Source organism: Oncorhynchus mykiss, chromosome 21 (genome assembly GCF_013265735.2).
Source record: "Oncorhynchus mykiss isolate Arlee chromosome 21, USDA_OmykA_1.1, whole genome shotgun sequence".
NCBI classification, from domain to species: domain Eukaryota; kingdom Metazoa; phylum Chordata; class Actinopteri; order Salmoniformes; family Salmonidae; genus Oncorhynchus; species Oncorhynchus mykiss.
Window position 1 is genome coordinate 44,273,392 of NC_048585.1, and position 22,528 is coordinate 44,295,919.

General features: G+C 42.8%; 1 protein-coding gene across 4 annotated transcripts in view; it reads right to left on the reverse strand.

Annotated features, from left to right (window-relative positions):
- LOC110500852 (neuroligin-2-like) overlaps positions 1-22,528 on the reverse strand; it is a 210,935-nt gene that overhangs the window by 94,034 nt on the left and 94,373 nt on the right. For 2 of the 4 annotated variants that reach the window (XM_036957936.1, XM_036957937.1), the window contains exon 3: positions 15,856-15,909. The exons of the other annotated variants lie outside the window; for them this stretch is intronic. In XM_036957936.1, the coding sequence (XP_036813831.1) occupies positions 15,856-15,909 (54 nt within the window). The remainder of the gene's footprint in view (positions 1-15,855; positions 15,910-22,528) is intronic. 4 annotated transcript variants of the gene reach the window in all.

Below are 22,528 nucleotides of genomic sequence, written 5' to 3' on the forward strand. Positions count from 1 at the left end.
AAATGTGTGTGTGTGTGTGGGGGGGGGGGGGGGGGGGGGGGAATTCTCATCCGGTATTGAAGTCTTGGACAGCTGCAGCCCTGACATTTTCCCTAACATCAATAGACTACTAAGGGCCATTATCACCCTTCCTATGACTTCATGTATTGTTGTGAGACTATTCTCCACCACATGCCGTATCAAAACATACATCAGATCTTGCATGCCGACTGCAAGTCTCAACAATGTAGCCCCGTTGTCCTTTGAAATGGAACCCTTCAGACTATGATATAGCCATCTCCATCTTCAACACCAAGCCAATAGGCGTCTACACCGTGTGCTGTAAAACGTGAAACACACAAGAAACGTAAGCCTGAATACTGTTTAATTACGATTTAGCCTAATGTTTTCACGCCTGCCTTGGTAGGTCAGGCCTATATCTGTTAGGTTCAAAGTCAGCTACTGTATTCATATCCACTGTGATATTAGGCTATGTATGATGATTTCATGTTTTCATGCCATGTTTATGTTTGCTGACTCAAGTGAGCTATTGTATTCATACCCGCCGTGGTATTATGTATAGTGATTTCATGCCGGAATGCCTGGAGTAGTGTTCCCTTATTCAAAGTGAGCTATTCATTCCATACCCGCTATACTGTTCAAGATTTTTTATATGGCAAAAAGTGTACACTTTTGGGCTTAATGAAAAAACGTTCAGGCCTTTCTGTTATTCCTTGCTTCTTTATGCAATAGTGCAATACACTTTTTGCGCATATTGCAATCCTTTGCGGAGCTGGTGTCCGGCGGATGCGCTGACCATGGTCCTGAATACACCCGTTGTGCCTGTATGGTGGATGGCTCCTTTGAGTGGGAGTGGTCGATCTGATTTGATAATATGTTGCTGATTTGATCATATGTTGGTTATTTCATGAGGTTGGACAGACCGGACTGAACACTTCATCCATTATTTTGTGACAGTATAGTTTTTCCAATTACATCACAACACTTGTCTGCTGTGGTAGAATCTCTCTCTCTCTCGCTATGTAGGTGATAGACATGTTGTCGATGTCATTGTTTGTTTACTTGTCAGAGTAGGACTTGGACAGTCGGCCTGTTTTGTCAGCGGTGTTGTAAGTGGTTGTGTAGTTGCGTATCCTATACCCACTTTTTTTTCAGTGGGCATTGCACAACTCACGTTTTAATACCCACTGATGCATATCAAGTTGTTTAGTGGAGGTATACGCCCTATCAAGTGTCTAGTGCAATAGAGAAATCATGCACGAAGTAGCCTACACAAACACAAATCACATGAAATATTTGGCAATATGGGTTTGAAAAGTGCGAGTGTGAAACCACAGCATAGGCCTATATTATTAAGCACCACGGCCAGGTAATGCGGCTTGGCCATGAGCCCGCGAAAGTCGGATCAAAGATTTAAGCACCAGACAGCTCCGCACTCCGCTCTGTTCTCAGACTCCCGATATTAGCATTCACAACGAAAATGTTGCATTTATTCCCATGTTTCATGAGTTATACAGTTGACCCTCTTTATTTTGCTTCTCGGTAGAAGAGCTTAAGGGACAGTCTGTGGGGTTTAGACCAGGGCCTCGACTTGATCCGGTAATTTATTCAAGAATAGTAATATTAGGGTAGAAATATGTGGCAACCATGGTGTATGGAATTAGATGTAGCCTCGGCCTTTTTTTGTTACCCATAAATCTAGCAAAACGCACATTACAGAAATGAATCAGCAGCGACTACCATCCAAGCCTTCAGCCGCTGTGAAGTCTTTGTTTTACCTTTACGCTAATCAGGTCTAACGTAGCAGCCGTTAAGGTCTAGGCTTATTATTGACATTGAACTAAAATAAACACGCAACAGGCAACACTTTCAAAGATTTTACTGAGTTACGGTTCGTATAAGGAAATCAAGTCAATTTAAATGAATTCATTATACAGTTATGCATATGTTGGTCACAGACACTTTAAAAAAATATAGGGGTGTGGGTTAGAAAACCAGTCACTATCTGGTGTGACCACCATTATTCTCACGCAGCGCGACACATCTCCTTCACATAAAGTTGATCAGGATGTTGATTGTGGCCTGGGGAATGTTGTCCCACACCTCTCCAATGGCTGTGCGAAGTTTCTGGACTTTGGCGGGAACTGGAACACGCTGTCGTATATGTCGTTCCAGAGCATCCCAAATATGCTCAATGGGTGACATGTGTGGCGAAGATGCAGGCCATGGAAGAACTGGGACATTTTCAGCTTCAAGGAATTGTGTACAGATCCTTGCGACATCGGGCCTTATCGTACTGATCATACTGAAACATGAGGTGATGACGGTGGATGAATGGCACGACAATGCGCTTCAAGATCTCGTCATGGTATCTCAGTGCAAATTGCCATCGATAAAATGCAATTGTCGATAAAAATGCAATTGTGCTCGTTGTCTGTAGCTTATACCTGTCCTACCATAACCCCACCGGCCACCGCCACCATGGGGCACGCTGTTCACAACGTTGATGAGCAAATCGCTCAGCAACACGACATCATCACGCTGTCTGCCATCAGCCTCATACAGTTGACACCGGGAGTCATCAGTGAAGAGGCCATCGAAGGTGAGCATTTGCCCTGCAAACTGCAGTCAGGTTAACACCCTGGTGAGGATGACAAGCACGCAGATGAGCTTCCCTGACATGGTTTCTGACAGTTGTCAGGGTGGCATTGTGTTGTGTGACAAAAATGCACATTTTAGAGTGGCCTTTTATTGTCCCCAGCACAAGGTGCACCTATGCAATGATCATGCTGTTTAATCAGCTTCTTGATATGCCACACCTGTCAGGTGGATGGATTATCTTGGCAAAGGAGAAATGCTCACTGTCAAGTTTGTGCACAACATTTAAGAGAAATAAGCTTTTTGTGCGTATGAAAAATGTCTGGGATCTTTTATTTCAGCTAATGAAACATGGGACCAACACTTTACATGTTGCATTTCTATTTGTGTTCAGTATAATTCTGGATGTCATCTGGTTGTATTTTGCCTTGCCATAATTGTAGGTCATTCAAAGTAGCCTACATCTGTTTCTCATCAATTGTCACACAGAGCACCTTTCATTCGCCAGGCAGGCCGTTTGGGAAATGTCCCTTGCACCACAACTGCACCATTGATGTTTGGATATTTCTTCTGAAATACGACGGCCCCAGTCACTTTTACTCAGGCCCAGCCACACAGCAATGTCTGCCTATGCCTCTGCCATAACTTAATGAAATGATCTGAGAACCTTCAAAGAACATAGACCAGGTATTCTGTCAACATTCTTACAACATTATACAGTCGTGGCCAAAAGATTTGAGAATGACACAAATATTAATTTCCACAAAGTTTGCTGCTTCAGTGTCTTTAGATATTTTTGTCAGATGTTACTATGGAATACCGAAGTATAATTACAAGCATTTCATAAGTGTCAAAGGCTTTTATTGACAATTACATGAAGTTGATGCAAAGAGTCAATATTTGCAGTGTTGACCCTTCTTTTTCAAGACCTCTGCAATCTGCCCTGGCATGCTGTCAATTAACTTCTGGGCCACATCCTGACTGATGGCAGCCCATTCTTGCATAATCAATGCTTGGAGTTTGTCAGAATTTGTGGGTTTTTGTTTGTCCATCCGCCTCTTGAGGATTCACCACAATTTCTCAATGGGATTAAGGTCTGGGGAGTATCCTGGCCATGGACCCAAAATATCGATGTTTTGTTCCCCGAACCACTTAGTTATCACTTTTGCCTTATGGCAAGGTTCTCATCATGCTGGAAAAGGCATTGTTCGTCACCAAACTGTTCCTGGATGGTTGGAAGAAGTTGCTCTCGGAGGATGTGTTGGTACCATTCTTTATTCATGGCTGTGTTCTTAGGCAACATTGTGAGTGAGCCCACTCCCTTGGCTGAGAAGCAACCCCACACATGAATGGTCTCAGGATGCTTTACTGTTGGCATGACACAAGACTGATGGTATCGCTCACCTTGTCTTCTCCGGACAAGCTTTTTTTCCGGATGCCCCAAACAATCGGAAAGGGGATTCATCAGAGAAATTGACTTTACCCCAGTCCTCAGCAGTCAAATCCCTGTACCCTTTGCCGAATATCAGTCTGTGCCTGATGTTTTTCCTGGAGAGAAGTGGCTTCTTTGCTGCCATTCTTGACACCAGGCCATACTCCAAAAGTCTTCACCTCACTGTGCGTGCAGATGGACTCACACCTGCCTGCTACCATTCCTGAGCAAGCTCTGTACTGGTGGTGCCCCGATCCCGCAGCTGAATCAACTTTAGAAGATGATCCTGGCACTTGCTGGACTTTCATGGGCGCCCTGAAGCCTTCTTCACAACAATTGAACCGCTCTCCTTGAAGTTATTGATGATCCGATAAATGGTTGATTTAGGTGCAATCTTACTGGCAGCAATATATTTGCCTGTGAAGCCCTTTTTGTGCAAAGCAATGATGACGGCACGTGTTTCCTTGCAGGTAACCATGATTGACAGAGGAAGAACACTGATTCCAAGCACCACCCTCCTTTTGAAGCTTCTAGTCTGTTATTCGAACTCAATCAGCATGACAGAGTGATCTCCAGCCTTGTCCTTGTCAACACTCACACCTGTGTTAATGAGAGAAGGTGGTCCTTTTGTGGCAGGGCTGAAATGCAGTGGAAATGCAGTTCATTTGCCTGGCAAAGAGGTACTTTGCAATTAATTGCAATTCATCTGATCACTCTTCATAACATTCTGGAGTATATGCAAATTGCCATCATACAAACTGAGGCAGCAGACTTTGTGAAAATTAATATTTGTGTCATTCTCAAAACCTTTGGCCACGACTGTAGTTACAGTGATTTCGGAAAGTATTCAGACCCCGTCCCTTTTTCCATATTTTGTTACTTTACAGCCTTATTCTAAAACGTATTACATTTAAAAAAATCCTCATCAATGTACACACAATACCCCATAATGACAAAGCAAAATTAGTTTTCAGAAAGTCTATTATTATTATTTTAATACCTTATTTACATAAGTATTCAGACCCAGTGCAACCTGTTTCCATTGACCATACTTGAGATGTTACTACAACTTGATTGGAGGCCACCTGTGATAAATTCAATTGATTGGACATCATTTGGAAAGGTACACACCTGTCTATATCAGGTCCCACAGTTGACAGTGCATGTCAGAACAAAAACCAAGCCATGAGGTTGAAGGAATTGTCCGTAGAGCTCCGAGACAGGATTGGGTCGAGGCACAGATCTGGGGAAGGGTAACAAAATATTTTTGCCACATTGAAGGTCCCGAAGAACACAGTGGCCTCCATCATTCTTAAATGGAAGAAGTTTGGAACCACCAAGACTCATCTTAGAGCTGGCCGCCTAGCCAAACTGAGCAATCGGGGGAGAAGAGCCTTGGTTACACAGGTGACCAAGAACCCGATGATCACTCTGACAGAGCTCCAGAGTTTCTATGTGGAGATGTGAGAACCTTCCAGAAGGACAACCATCTCTGCAGCACTTCACCAATCAGGCCTTTATGGTAGAGTGGCCAGACAGAGGCCACTCCTCAGTAAAAGGCACATGACAGCCAACTTGTAGTTTGCCAAAATGCACCTAAAGGACTCTTAGACCATGAGAAACAAGATTATCTTGTCTGATGAAACCAAGATTGAACTCTTTGGCCTGAATGCCTAGTGTCAAGTTTGGAGTAAACCTGGCACCATCCCTACGGTGAAGCATGGTGGTGGCAGCATCCTGCTGTGGGGATGTTTTTCAGCGGCAGGGACTGGGAGACTTGTCAGAATTGAGGCAATGATGAATGGAGCAAAGTACAGAGAGATCCTTGATGAAAACCTGCTCCAGACCATTCAGGACCTCAGACTGGGGTGAAGGTTCACCTTCCAACAGGACAACGACCCTAAGCACACAGCCAAGACAATGCAGGAGTGGCTTCGGGACAAGTCTCTGAATGTCCTTGAGTGGCCCAGCCAGAGCCTGGACTTGAACCCGATCGAACATCTCTGGAGAGACCTGAAAATAGCTGTGCAGCGACGCTCCCCATCCAACCTGACAGAGCTTGAGAGGATCTGCAGAGAAGAATGGGAGAAACTCCCCAAATACAGGTGTGCCAAGCTTGTAGCGTCATACCCAAGAAGACTTGAGGCTGTAATCGCTGCCAAAGGTGCTTCAACAAAGTACTGAGTAAAGGGTCTGAATACTTATGTATATGTGATGTATATGTTTTTTATTTGTAACGACTGGACAGTTTGTGTGTTATGAGAACATTTTCCGCTACCTAAGGAGTGTTCTGGGAACTTTCCCAGAGCACATTTTTATTTGCTGGATGAAACCCTACCTTCCACTAAGGGGTTAATCTCTAGGTGAACGGAGTGGAACGGTTATCCGCCATGTTGGTTTAGGACTGAGGCAGAAAACAGTGGGAATTGAACAAATGTCTGTTCGAAATGATTACTGAATAGTACCCGTTTCTGGGATTGGTTCCACTATACCAAATCCCACTCTAAATCTCTGCCCCCATCATCCTTTCACCACCTAGCTACCAGTCTTTTTCTATAGGCTTCCACTTTCCATCAACCTCAACAGGGAGGGCCATTGGTCCTGTAGAGCTGCAGTGAGTGCAGGATTTTGTTCCAGCCCAGCTCTAACACACTCCTTAACCTACACAGTATCCCAAATCTCTAATACAGTACCTTCCAGTCATCCAAATGACATCTACTCATATCGCCCTACTGTCTGTCACTACAAACCAACACTTATAGTGCGTACTGGGGCCCATCAACATTCATCCCAACCCCCAACGTTAGATAGGCCACACAGACTCTCTATAACGTTAGAGTAACGTTAGATAGGCCACACAGACTCTCTATAACGTTAGAGTAACGTTAGATAGGCCACACAGACTCTCTATAACGTTACAGTAACATTAGATAGGCCACACAGACTCTCTATAACGTTACAGTAACGTTAGATAGGCCACACAGACTCTCTATAACGTTAGAGTAACGTTAGATAGGCCACACAGACTCTCTATAACGTTAGAGTAATGTTAGATAGGCCACACAGACTCTCTATAACGTTACAGTAACGTTAGATAGGCCACACAGACTCTCTATAACGTTACAGTAACGTTAGATAGGCCACACAGACTCTCTATAACGTTACAGTAACGTTAGATAGGCCACACAGACTCTCTATAACGTTACAGTATCGTTAGATAGGCCACACAGACTCTCTATAACGTTACAGTAACGTTAGATAGGCCACACAGACTCTCTATAACGTTACAGTATCGTTAGATAGGCCACACAGACTCTATAACGTTACAGTATCGTTAGATAGGCCACACAGACTCTCTATAACGTTACAGTAACTTTAGATAGGCCACACAGAGTCTCTCTACAACGTTACAGTAACGTTAGATAGGCCACACAAACTCTCTACAACGTCACAGTAACGTTCGGCTGACGAGCCAGGCCTGCTGGTCTTCTCTAGTTACTGCATAGTGAAGTTCAGGCATGTCTCCAGTCTCGCAGCTCACGACTCATCCCGTTCTCCTTTCTCTACTCGTCCTTTACTCTTTCTCCTCTTGTCTCTTCCCCTCTCCTTCTTCCCTTCTCCCCTCCTCCGTTCCTATTCTCCTCTCTCCTCCTATCTTGTCCTTCCACGTATCCACCGGTTACACCTCCCATTCTATTCTAGTCTGCTCCTCTCATATTAGATTGACATTCTAGTCATCTAGCAGACGCTTTTATCCAGAGCGACACACAGTTAGTGCATTCATGTTGAGAGAGCTAGGTGAGACAGCCACGTCACAATCATAGTGAGAGGGGGGGGGGGGGGGGGGGGGGGGTGAGAGACTGAGATCTTCTTTCAGACACTCTTTGAAGAGGTAGGGTTTAACATAACAACTCTAGTGTTCCGTCCTGGGTTTGCCCGTCCACTTATGTCTTACACAGAAACAGACATCTCCACTGTACACGGAGTGACTAACCCACTAAGAGACTCACAATGGAGGAAGTGGAGTACAGTGTGTCTTCTTCCAGGGTTTAGTTAGTAATTAGAGGGAAAATACCCAGACAGCCAAGACATCAGTATGTTTTGTGTTGTTTCAAAAGACTGACAATAGACTTGTGATGTGATGTCTGGGAATGAGAGATATGATGTGTGTGTGTGCACGCCTGCACGCACGTGTCTGCATGTGCATGGGTGTGTGTGTGTGTGCACCTGTGTCCCTGCCTGTGGGCGCGTGTGCATGGGTGTGTGTGTGTGCGTGGCTGTGCGCGCGCGCGCGCGCGCGTGTATCCCCGTGAGAGGAGACGGAGAACAAAGATGAGATTCTGAGACATCAGCAGAGATCCTGTGGCCCAGAGGCAAAGCTGCTGTTACAGGAGCCAAGGCCTGTGTACTGCAAGAGCACACAACATCAGAGAGAGAGAGATGGGAAAGAGAGATAGAGAAAGAGAGAGCGGGGTGGGAGAACGAGAGGGGCTAAAAGGAGAGAGAGAGAGACGGAGAGAACGATGGAGAGAGAGAAGGGGGGAGGAGAGAGGGAGGGAGAGAGGGAGACGAGGAGAAAGAGAGAGAGAGAGAGAGAGAGAGAGAGAGAGAGAGAGAGAGAGAGAGAGAGAGAGAGAGAGAGAGAGAGAGAGAGAGAGAGAGAGAGAGAGGAGGTTGTTCCCACAACCTAGTGAAACATTCTGGGAACTTTTAAAGACCGTGAGGGAAAAAGCAGAGAGAGACCGCAAAGAGAGCAAGTTAGACAGAGAGAGAGAGCGGGAGATGAGAGGGCTGGAGAAAACTCAGAGAGAGGGAGAGGGGAAGAAAGGAGGTGGAAGTGAAGGGGACGAGAGAAAGGAAAGAGAACCAAAAACAAGAAGGAGAAGGGAAAATAAAGAGCCACTCAAAAAAAGGAAAGATGAAACAAATTAGAGGTGGAGATGGAAAGAAAGAAAACTAATGGAGGGAGAGTTGAGTGCACACACACACCACCACAACAGATCTACCTCTCCATTTCCCTCCACCATCAACGTAGCACCACCATTAAGAATGCACTCTGGCTAGCTCGTCTGAAAGCTACTACAATACCTAGCGTCTCTGTCTATATACAACTTGTTTCATCTCACTATAGCCACCCATAAGTATTTGGAGCCTAATGGATCAAAAGTGCGAAATAAATGCAGTTATTAATATGTTCATTACAACTATTACACACAGGGTTCTCATCAACATAGAGAGAGACGGAGAGAACGATTGTAGCCTCAATTCCCATAGTCATTATAATGTGATGTAGAAAGTATAATATGACGTTGTCTACTCTTTCCAAAGCAGATATCCGCTATAGTCTGGATGTAGGTTCGGTAACATGTTTATTTGTGCTGGTTACACTCTTGGCATGTAAGGTCGAAGACACCCTTTTTCCATGGACATGCTATTGTTCTGCTTTACTGTAAATAGAGTTGTTTGTCAGGGTTTGTATTGTGCTGTATTATAGGTACAGTGGGGTTCCGAAATGATTGACACCCTTGATAACGACGAGCAATAATGACTGTATAAAATACAGTAATCAAATACTGAGCTATATTGTATGCTAAAAAAAATGGGGAAATTATATTATTTTATACTAGTACAATTGCTCAGAGAAAAATATTTTTGAAATACAAATCTCAAAAAGTTAGGGGTCAAAAGGATTGACACCCCTAAGTATTCTTATGAAGTAGTCAAAAGCGTAGTATTTGGTCCCATATTCCTAGCACCGCCATGACTACATCAAGATTGTGACTCTACATGCATCCTCACTGCGTCCCACTGCCGGCTTGCCACCAAAGCTAAGCACGGTTTGTCCTGGTTGGTCCCTGGATAGGACACCAAATGCTACTGGAAGTGGTGTTGGAAGGCCAGTAGGAGGCAGTATTTCCCCTGGACTAAAAAAAAAATGCCAATGCCTCAGAGCAGTGATAGGGGACATTGCCCTGTATAAGGTGCCGTCTTTCGGAATGGATGTTAAACGGGTGTCCTGACTCTCTGTGGTCACTGAAGATTCCATGGCACTTATGTTAAGAGTAGTGGTGTTAACCCCGGTGTCCTGACTCTCTGTGGTCACTGAAGATCCCATGGCACTTATGTTAAGAATAGTGGTGTTAACCCCGGTGTCCTGACTCTCTGTGGTCACTGAAGATCCCATGGCACTTATGTTAAGAGTAGGGGTGTTAACCCCGGTGTCCTGACTCTCTGTGGTCACTGAAGATCCCAAGGCACTTATGTTAAGAGTCGGGGTGTTAACCCCGGTGTCCTGATTCTCTGTGGTCACTAAAGATCCCATGGCACTTATGTTAAGAGTAGGGGTGTTAACCCCGGTATCCTTGCTGAATTCCCAAAGCCCTGATACCATCATCACCACTTAATCATCCCCAGTTTACAATTGGCTCATTCATCCCCTCTACTCTTCCCTGTAACTGTTCCCCAGGTCGTTGCTGTAAATGAGAATGTGTTCTCAGTCAACTTACCTTGTAAAATAAGGGTTAAAAAAAATACATGAAAGATTGTGACTCTACAAACTTGTTGGAGGCATTTGCTGTTTGTTTTGGTTGTGTTTCATATCATTTTGTGCCCAATAGAAATTAATGGTAAATAATGTATTGTGTCATTTTGGAGTCACTTTTTATGTAAATAAGAATAGAATATGTTTCTAAACACTTCTACATTAATGTGGATACTACCATGATTATGGTTAATCCTAAATGAATTGTGAATAATGACGAGTGAGAAGGTTAGATGGTCAAATATCTTACCCCCAAGACATGCTAACCTCCCTGTTATTGGTAATAGTGAGAGGTTAGCATGTCTAGGGGATATGATCTTTGACCCTATAACCTTCTCATTCATCATTATTCACAATTCATTTAGGATTATCCATAATCATGGTAGTATCCACATTAATGTAGAAGTGTTTAGAAACATATTCTATTCTTATTTGCAATAAAAATGACACAATACATTATTTACAATCCTTTCTACTGGGCACAAATCATCTGAAACACAACCAAAATGAACTGCAAATGCCTCCAATAAGTTTGTAAACTTACAAGCTTGATGTAATCATTGAGTGCTAGTAATATGGGACCAAATACTAAACCTTTGACTATTTTATTTAGAAGAATCTTTAGGAGTGTCAATCATGTTGACCCTTACCCTTTTGAGGAAAGAAAATGTTACTTGATAAACAGAATCCCGTTCTTTGAGCAATTGTATTAGTATAAAATATCAATTCAACTAAAAATGTGCATACAATATAGCTCAGTATTTGAGTGATTTATTATATACAGTCATTATTGCTGTTCTCTATCTTTATCAAAGGTGTCAATCATTTCCTTTCTGTTTTACTGAGAAATCCACTATAGAATCCACTGATTCTAAACATTTTTCAAAATGTCTGATCAAATTTGGATGGTTTCTTGGTAAAATATTGAAGCATTTCTTGGTAAAACTTCAATTTGGTTTTTCTAAGTTTTGCCCTTGGATCAACTAATAGACAGGTATTTCATAACACACTGAAAGGGTGTGACATTGTCCCTGTTTGTGTGTGTTGTGTTTAAGTTAGGGGCTCAGGTGGGCCTCAGTCCTTTCTGATCAAAGCTGACAAAGTGGTGTGAGAGAGGAGGACGGAATGATGCGAGTCGCATGTGCACACGCACGCACGCACGCACGCACGCACGCACAGACACACACACACACACACACACACACACACACACACACACACACACACACACACACACACACACACACACTCCTATCCTCAGAGATCAATGCCTTTACAGTGGTTTCAGAAAGTTTACATGGTGGGATAAACTTTTTTTTTTTTTTTGTCAAAGATTTACTCAACATTTTCTAATGTCAAAGTGGAAGAAAAAAATTAAATGTGTAAAGAATAAATAAATAATAATAATTAAACACTAACGTATCTTGATTACATAAGTATTCAACCCCCTGAGTCAATACATGTTAAAATCACATTTGGAGAGCTTGGATTGTATAATATTTTCACCGTATTCTTTTTCAAATTCTTCAAGCTTTGTCAAGGTTGTGGTTGATCATGGCTGGACAGCCATTTTCAAGGCTTGCCATTTCAAGGCTTGCCATTTTCAAGGCTTGCCATACTCAGGAACATTCAATGTCGTCTTGGTAAGCAACTACAGTGTATATTTGGCCTTGTGTTTTAGGTAATTGTCTTGCTGAAAGGTGAATTTGTCTCCCAGTGTCTGTTGGAAAGCAGACAACCAGGTTTTCCTCTAGGATTTTTCCTGTGCTTAGCATTATTCCGTTTTTTTTTATCTAAGAAAAAAACTTCCTAGGCCTTGCCGATGACAAGCATACCCATAACATGAAGCAGCCACCACCAAGCTTGAAAATATGAAGAGTGGTACTCAGTGATGTGTTGAATTTGCCCCACACACAACACTTTGTATTCAGGACATACAGTTCATTTCTTTGGAACATTTTTTGCTGTTTTCCTCTAGTGTCTTGTTGCAAACAGGAAGCCTGTTTTGGGACATTTTTTATTCTGTAGAGGCTTCCTTCTTTTCACTCTGTCATTTAGATTAGTATTGTGGAGTAACTACAATGTTGTTGATCCATCCTCAGTTTTCTCCTATCACAGCCATTAAACTCTGTAACTGTTTAAGTCCACATTGGCCTCATGGTGAAATCCCTGAGCAGTTTCCTTCCTCTCCGGCCATTTAGAAAGGACACCTGTATCTTTGTAGTGACTGGGTGTATTGATACACCATCCAAAGTGTAATTAATAACTTCACCATGCTTAAAGGGATATTCAATTTCGGCTTTTTTATTTTTACCCATCTACCAATAGGAGCCCTTCTTTGCAAGGAATTGTAAAACCTACCTGGTCTTTGTGGTTTAAACCTACCTGGTCTTTGTGTTTTAAATTCACTGCTTGACTGAGGGACCTTACATATAATTGTATGTGTGGGGTACAGAGATGAGGTAGTCGTTCAAAAATCATGTTAAACTCTATTATTGCACACGGAATGAGTCCATGCAACTTATTATGTGACTTGTTAAGCACATTTTTTTGCACCTGAACATATTTAGGCTTGCCATAACAAAAGGGTTGAATACTTATTGACAGCGTTCCCTCATAAGCTCCCCGGGAGTACCACGTGGAAGAAATATCAGCCTGCGCAGAGGAGCACAAGATTGAAATGTCTAGTTTTCCCCTTTTACTCAACCCCATCAACGTTTCCCTCTGCTGTGCGACTTGTGATCGAATCAACGCAATATTAGCCACTAACAATGCAACGTACCGAAACAAACAAACTATGCAAGAGATGTTCTTGTAGGCAGAGTGCATTGGAGTAGGATTCTATTGCGTTGACAGGACCGACTCTACACAGACCGGTGCTCAAAAACCAATCAGAGCTGCCGTATCCCTATATGCAAATAGACCCTTGCCATATATGGATCTGTGCCATTCACTTGGACTGTGTTTACAGCATGAGTTTTGAGATCAAAGCAAGAGCTGCATGTACATTTGTTCATATTCTTTGCTCGTTAGTGAGTTATTCGCCCAGTTAAAGAGAACTTGTAGTCAGCAATGGGGGAGTGGTCACTTCCGACAGGAGCACGAAACATGTGCATTTCTAGCCATGTTTGAAAAGCAAGTCAGGTGAAGCCCTTTTTTTTTCGGTCTTAAAGGGGCTCTGTTGTATTTTGAGACCGGCTTGAATAAGTGGCCAATAGGCAGAGGGTAACATTTTTTGTCTGATTCTCTGCAATAATGCTCTGGGAATAATAATGCATTTTTATTTCTGTAAAGTGTTTCCTTGCGTTGTGTAAGTACAGCTAAGTACAGCCCTTAGCCGTGGTATATTGGCCATATGCCACACCTCCTCGGGCATGATTGCTTAAATAACCTCCGTCCAAACACTTGGACCCAGGAAAAAAGCACCATTGAATACGATTTCTTGAATGACCAGCGTATGCTTTCGGTTCACCCATTCAAACTAGAAATGGTTTCTCCTGCTAAGCATTGACATTCAATAAAAAGGCTGCTTTGTACAGAGAAACTGAACTGGGCCATTGAAGCACTAGGTCCCCATCCTAAATCGTTCGCTAAACCCTGCGCCCTATGCACTTGTGGAGATACGAGAGGGACTGACAGGTGTATTCAAATTGGTAGTAGCTCCACCTTGCCCTCTGATAGGTTAGGTGGAAGTTACACCATATTGCTTATACCAATCAAATTCTCTCAGATCTCTACAAGTGCATAGGGCACTATTTGGGATTGGCCCCAAGGGTCCACTTAGGTGATATAGCACTGACGGGACACTTAGTCGTAACAGGAAGTCAGAGGGATATTAACAGGAAGAAGATGTTACAGTAGTACTCATACTTGTGCTGTGTCCCAATTATCTCTCCTCTGTCCCAAAGTGTGCACTTGTTCACTTCCCTTTAATGATTTGAAAGGAATGACTGGTATGAAGAAATATGGTGTAAACTCCCACTAGCTAATGCCTTCACCAATCCAATGCTTTAAGGTTTGTGGGAACTAGTGAACGAGTATACACTTCAGCAGAAAGAAGATGGGATGCACCCAGGGCCTTATTCAGGAAGTCCCGACATCGAACAACAATCTCTTTCGATGTGTGATGATTCTGCCTTCAGTCTGACATGAATATCTGGCAAATAAAGGTATCATTTCAGCTCGACATATTACATTTCTATCTGCAACTTTGTAAACAGAAGTGAAATGCTCCTTGAATGACCTCCAGGAGTGAGTTATTTATTAGTTTGTTTCCGTGTACTAGGAAGGTGACATGGGAGAAGGTCTAATACACAGGTATGGGTTAGTATTTGACATTGGGATGTTATGAGGGTAAGCCTAAGTATCTGCATTTTCTAAAGAAAGGTGTGCCATAGTAAAACGTTCCTTTCACGAAGGTAACGAAGCATTAGAAGTTGGCCCATAAACCGGCATCTAGTAGCCAGGTCAACTTTTGGGGCTGTGACAATATGTCTGAGCAAAGATAAACTCCCTTTCCCCCAACATTCCACAACTTTCACTTTAAAAAAAAAGACCCAAGAAATATCAAAAGAACACCCAAGAGAAAAAGCTTCCCTTTCGTACTCAAAATGAGCTGTAAGAAGAAGATAATCCATCATATTGACAGCCATTTTTTTTTACGCTCAGGAAACGACTCCAAAAGGCAAGACGGTATCATCTGAACTGTGTGTTACGTGTTGTAGCGAACAGTGTTGTTGTGTCTCTTTCTATTGAGAAAAGTCACCAGGAAGAGATCTTCATTCTGATAAAACAGGAGAATACGGTCTTTTTCTTCCATTTCTCCCTCTCTTTCTCTATTTGACTCACCTAATAACGCTATTCTCACCTTGACCTGTGAAGCTAGGCCCATGCACAATGGTCCAACCATTAGCCCATGTTTCAAGAACTATTCAGCTGTAATGATGATGGCAGAAAGTTGTTGTCTCCCTGCCTAGTCAGTCAGTCAGTCAATATGTCTGAAATATGTGTTTGTCTATAATGAATCAGCTGTGGAGACGACACAATGTTGATTTCATAACTATTATATTGGCCAAGGCCTGTCATCAAACTGTTATTAAGCTAATGTTTTTTCTCACAGACTGACTGAATAGAATGTGTGTTCTTTTGTATTGTAAATGAATGTGAAGATACTAAGTCAACACAGACAGCAACACCAACACATTGTATATGTATATCTAACTACATTTCCCCCAAAAATAATTTAAAAACAAGAAAAAAGGAAAAACATGCAACGCAAAAATACCTTCATCTCTCGGTCTGTTCATTGTAGACTCATCGTGTTTTTTTGTGAGCGGACCTATAGGGTGCAAGAAAAAAAGGGAGGGGAAAAAGAGAAAAGAGAAAATTCAAAAAAGATTACTGGCAAAAACAAAAAAAAAACGCAAAGAAAAAAAATCAAAAAAGAAAAGAGCAAAAAAGACAAATCAGCAAGAGGTCGGCAAGTTTCCTTTCTTTTCTCTTTTTGTAAAAGAGGACCCCAAAAAAAAAAACCAAAACAAAAGCGCAGCATCACAGACACATTATAAGAAAAGACAACAAAACGCTTTTGTCAAGAGAAAAGAAGGAGCCCCTACGTCTGAAGATCCAGCACTCCGTCTCACCCGGGAGAAAGGGATAAATGACTTGTCCGTGGTCGTTAACTAGTTGTTTATTGGTTGTGCTGCCCTTTCTGAACCCATGTCTTGTTACTTGTGTTCAAGTTGTATTTCTGGCTTTCAGGGGACCATAGTAAAAATCTATGGAAGGGGAAATAGAGAGTGACGTCCTGTGGTTAGAAACTCAACACCCACCCTTACCCTCCCCTTTCCCCCCCTCAGAACCTCCAAAAAAGGTCCATCGGGCATAGAGAGGTACCAAAGAGGAGAGGTGGGCCTCGTCAAGACGCCCTCACCCGTAACCTACAATAACACGATTAACCCCCTGTTGTGATTCATGAATAGCGTGACATTTTCTTCACACAAACCCTCTGTCACTACAGTTCCCACAATGATTGGTACTGCAACATAAATAATATGAACACACTAGATTAAACGTTTTTTTGGGGTTAAAACACACAACCAAATGATATCTTTATTCGTCAGCCATCTCTAGCGAGAGAGACACAATGAAAGGAACCTGTAATGATGAGAAATCATGTTAAACATGCGTTCCAAAACCGGAGAAAGGGACAAAGGTATGCAGTGTGTGTGTGTGTGTGTGTGTGTGTGTGTGTGTGGCTTAGATGTAACCCTCAAAGTTATCCCCCTAGTGAATATGTAATTACATGTATAGGGCACAACAGGCTGTGTGTCAATTAGAAATGACATGTAGCTTGATGCTAGTTAACGGAGTGTGTGCTGTGTGGTGGGTAAAATGTGCATGTAATTCGATCCGCATCTGCCCACCAGCTATTCTTGGCAAATGAGGGGAGGGGGAGAGGTAAGGAGGGAGAGAGATAGAGGGAGAAGAAGGAGAGAGAACAGAAAGGGATGCTTCTCTCCTCCTCCCTTCCTTTCTTCTTCTCTCCCCAATCGGTGAAAGTTTGCTGCTGAGGAACTAATGTTGTGATATGCAAAACAGCAATCAGGGAAGGGGCCAATCAGGAAAGAGGCCTGGGCTAACAGCTAGCTATCAGCTACCTCTGATATGCTGACAACCAGGAAGTCTGTCTGTCTCTGTGATTTGTAAGTTATATGCAACTGCAGTGACAGCTCAAAAATATCCAAAGAAATGTCGTTAACTTATTGCAGCCCGGAAACTGATTTAGGATAGGATTACGGTTAGCTAGAGGTAAATGCTTGGCAAATACAACTCGTTCAAGGAAAACAAATAGGATTATAACTGACGCCTGTACTGTGTGCATGGGTTACGGCTTCACATGGGGTTGAATAAGGTACAGATATTGGAGGCCACAGAGTGATTATAGCGTATTGATAAGTCTGTATATAGACATCCATAAGAGTGTGTGATGGTATGGTTAACAGGGTTGAGAGAAGGTTATCCTCAGATTGAAATAATCACCTGGGGAAAAAAAGAATCAATTGAAAGGATGGTAAAACTGTTTACGAATGTAAAACGTTTGGTGAAACCTGCAGAATTGCAACCCTTGGTTGGATGCAGCTGTGCAAATTAAATCCAGCATGTCAACCTGTCTGACATATCCTGTATGCACGTCATTCAGCATAACAAGAGGCCTATTTATAAACTGTAAAAAGAGAGAAAACTGTATGCACAACAGATGGAAAAGCCCCAGTCAATGAATGGCTCACTCATACAGTCCCCTGTATTTAGGCAACTTACAGTCACTCGGAGAAGTTAAGAGGCATCATCAGTGTTTACCGCAGCATTTTAGGGCATAGAAAGTAGAAGAAAAGCTTTGCCAGAAGTAATTTTGTGAAGTGCTATGAACAAGTATAAAATGAAACAATAACAGGGTTTGTTTGTAGGGTCGAGTGTTAGAATGTTATTGGAAACACTTTTGACATCCATCATGATACAGTAATTGACAATTGTACAATTGACTGTGTAGTTAATGAAGAAAAACGACCACAGTCCTCTGTTCCATTACAGCCCCTTCTCTATGACCTCCCCCTCTTTTTTCACACTTCTCTTTCTCCAAATATACCTTCTTTTCACCTTTACTTTCCTCTTCATCTCTCTCTGTTTTGCAGGTTGTCTCAGGGCAGAACAAACCTGGGTTCAAATACTATGTGAAATCTTTCAAATACTTTGAAGGTCATGAACAGTCAAAATCATGTTTTTCACGAAATTGGATGATATTTGGATGAAACCAGATCAATGTATGATGACCGAAGTATACAAAATGACTATTGCTTCTACATTGATAAAGTTTGATCATAAAGTTACTGGTCCCCTCCCCCTTGTCAAACACTTGGATTATTAAGGGGCGGGATTATTAAGGGGATAGGGTGACATCACCCTAACTCTCAATTTAATACACCAATGGTAACATGATATTCTCTTACCTAATTTAAATAAGCCCCGCCTTGTAACCAACATCGGAGAAGGCGTGTTTGCGGAGGTAGGCGTGGTTTATATAGCTAGATAGCTACTCTACTGGTGCAACAATTTGACTGTATGGTGTCAGCAGAGATACGTATATGGCACAGATACTTAAGATGTTCGCTAGTTACTGACTAGCTAGGTAGCTTCAGCCAGCATGGTACAGAAGGGGGAAAGGGTTGTTCAAAACTCCGAAGCAGTTGTCAAGTCAACATTTCCGTTGACACAAGAGGCATGTCAAATGGGAGGTCATTGACGCAATTTCAATGTTGAGTTGCTTTGTGGATCACCAAATTTGCTGCAACACTGCATCAAAGTTTGCAGACGTAGGTGTTTCAAAGAGCTGTCGATCAAGCTGAGCTCATGAATATAAAGTCCCCGCCCACTCAGCCTGTCTTTTCAAAGTTCCTGGTAGTTAGCCATGAGAGAAATGTACATTTCTATCCCCCCAAAATATTATGGGCAACACTTTAGTCACTCAAAAGGCTATTTTACATGGGAATCAGAATGACTGTTCGGGACCTTTAAGCGATTGCTCTGGCCTGCCCGGAGTGCCATACGGGTGGGGTTTGCCGTGTTCTGAACATTCTATTGGTTCCATAGAGCCAGGCAAGCTCAGTCAAGCACAGCTAAAGTATTTTGAAATGATTTTGAATCGTAGTTGTACCCAGGGCTGGTGCAGAGCATCTCACTGACTGTGAACCAGGTTACATCATACAGTGCCTTGCGAAAGTATTCGGCCCCCTTGAACTTTGCGACCTTTTGCCACATTTCAGGCTTCAAACATAAAGATATAAAACTGTATTTTTTTGTGAAGAATCAACAACAAGTGGGACACAATCATGAAGTGGAACGACATTTATTGGATATTTCAAACTTTTTTAACAAATCAAAAACTGAAAAATTGGGCGTGCAAAATTATTCAGCCCCTTTACTTTCAGTGCAGCAAACTCTCTCCAGAAGTTCAGTGAGGATCTCTGAATGATCCAATGTTGACCTAAATGACTAATGATGATAAATACAATCCACCTGTGTGTAATCAAGTCTCCGTATAAATGCACCTGCACTGTGATAGTCTCAAGAGGTCCGTTAAAAGCGCAGAGAGCATCATGAAGAACAAGGAACACACCAGGCAGGTCCGAGATACTGTTGTGAAGAAGTTTAAAGCCGGATTTGGATACAAAAAGATTTCCCAAGCTTTAAACATCCCAAGGAGCACTGTGCAAGCGATAATATTGAAATGGAAGGAGTATCAGACCACTGCAAATCTACCAAGACCTGGCCGTCCCTCTAAACTTTCAGCTCATACAAGGAGAAGACGGATCAGAGATGCAGCCAAGAGGCCCATGATCACTCTGGATGAACTGCAGAGATCTACAGCTGAGGTGGGAGACTCTGTCCATAGGACAACAATCAGTCGTATATTGCACAAATCTGGCCTTTATGGAAGAGTGGCAAGAAGAAAGCAATTTCTTAAAGATATCCATAAAAAGTGTTGTTTAAAGTTTGCCACAAGCCACCTGGGAGACACACCAAACATGTGGAAGAAGGTGCTCTGGTCAGATGAAACCAAAATGGAACTTTTTGGCAACAATGCAAGACATTATGTTTGGCGTAAAAGCAACACAGCTCATCACCCTGAACACACCATCCCCACTGTCAAACATGGTGGTGGCAGCATCATGGTTTGGGCCTGCTTCTCTTCAGCAGGGACAGGGAAGATGGTTAAAATTGATGGGATGGAGCCAAATACAGGACCATTCTGGAAGAAAACCTTATGGAGTTTGCAAAAGACCTGAGACTGGGACGGAGATTTGTCTTCCAACAAGACAATGATCCAAAACATAAAGCAAAATCTACAATGGAATGGTTCAAAAATAAACATATCCAGGTGTTAGAATGGCCAACTCAAAGTCCAGACCTGAATCCAATCGAGAATCTGTGGAAAGAACTGAAAGTGCTGTTCACAAATGCTCTCCATCCAACCTCACTGAGCTCGAGCTGTTATGCAAGGAGGAATGGTGAAAAAATGTCAGTCTCTCGATGTGCAAAACTGATAGAGACATACCCCAAGCGACTTACAGCTGTAATCGCAGCAAAAGGTGGCGCTACAAAGTATTAACTTAAGGGGGCTGAATAATTTTGCACGCCCAATTTTTCAGTTTTTGATTTGTTAAAAAAGTTTGAAATATCCAATAAATGTCATTCCACTTCATGATTGTGTCCCACTTGTTGTTGATTCTTCACAAAAAAATACAGTTTTATATCTTTATGTTTGAAGCCTGAAATGTGGCAAAAGGTTTGCTAAGTTCAAGGGGGCCGAATACTTTCGCAAGGCACTGTATATCATACCACACACACGTGCGCGCACACACACGCGCGCGCAAACACACACACACACACACACACACACACACACACACACACACAGCACCGCAGTCTCCCCCGCCCCCAGCTATAGCTACAGCTACAGTACGGACACTCACATCAGCCACACCACCCACAGTGTATGTGTGTGTGTTGTGTAAGAGAGTCTCTGTCTGTGTGTGTGTGTGTATGAATCTGTCTATGTTTTGTGTGTCCGCACCAACCTGTATGTGTGTGTGTGTGTGTGTGTGTGTGTCTGTGTATGTGTGTGTGTGTGTGTATGAATCTGTCTATGTTTTGTGTGTCCGCACCAACCTGTATGTGTGTGTGTGTGTGTGTGTGTGTGTGTGTGTGTGTGTGTTTGTGTGTGTGTGTGTGTGTCTGTGTATGTGTGTGTGTGTGTGTGTATGTGTGTGTGTGTGTGTGTGTGTGTGTGTGTGTGTGTGTCAGAGTGAATTTGTGTACTGACAGTGTGCGCATGGTGTGTGCACGTACATCTATTAATATGTGCAGTCTAGCCCCACAGACTAAGAGTAAGTATAGTCTAGGTGTTGACAATGTAATTCTGCAGACAGCAGTGTGAGTGTAAAGTTGATGTACGAGTGGATGGGAGCGTCACTGACAGGTTGTAAGTGAACTAAAAAGATGAATGATGGACGTTGGGCTGAGAGGAGTACAGGGGAGGGAGTGTGTGTGTGTGTGTCTCGTCTCTCAGTAGTATGAGTAACGTGACAGCGGGTCAGTGTTTTGTTTTATGATGACTCACACATGATGCTTCTCTCTCCCAGGCTCGCTCAGGCTCCCCCTTCCTCACCCCTTCTCCCCCATGTGAAAGAGTGTGTCGGCCGCCCACCCATTCTGTGGCGCACGCCTTGTCAGCAGATGGCCACTCTGTGTGTGTACCATGACGCTATCTCCGATGCTATTTATTAATGGTATATTTAGATACACTACGTGTGGAAAAATCACCAAGTATGATTCATTGGTTTAGTCTGCCTGGTTCAGTTGTAGGGACAGAAGGCATTCAATCTGGCCTGAAATACACTCATTATTTGAGAAAGACCATTTAGAAAGACTGTTGAGGTTACTGAATAACATGGGTAGATCTGGCATCTCTATTTGTTGTCCAGTGTTCCAGCCTGAGATTAAAGTCCCCCTCAACAGTGTCTGAGAATTATAGATCTAGTCTTGCTGAAGAGAGAGAAGAAAGCGAGCGAGAGAGAGAGAGATCGGGGAACAAGGGACACTAACACAGATGGGTCTCTGAATAGAGTGGGAACGAGAGAAGGGGAGATAGAGCGATGGCGTGAATGAGGTAGGAAGCAAGGTGAGACACCAGGAGAGATTGCCGTTTGAATAGAGAGAAGTAGAAACAGAGATGGGTGTAGAAAGAGCTCATTTGAAAGAGAGGAGTGGAGAAGAGTGGAAAAGAGAGAAGTTCAGAAATAGACCGTGTGGAGATAAAAGGTGAGACAAAAAGGAAGCTAATAAGGAGTATTTGAAACTAAGATAGCCAGTGTGAAACATGCTTATATTCATAATGGAAT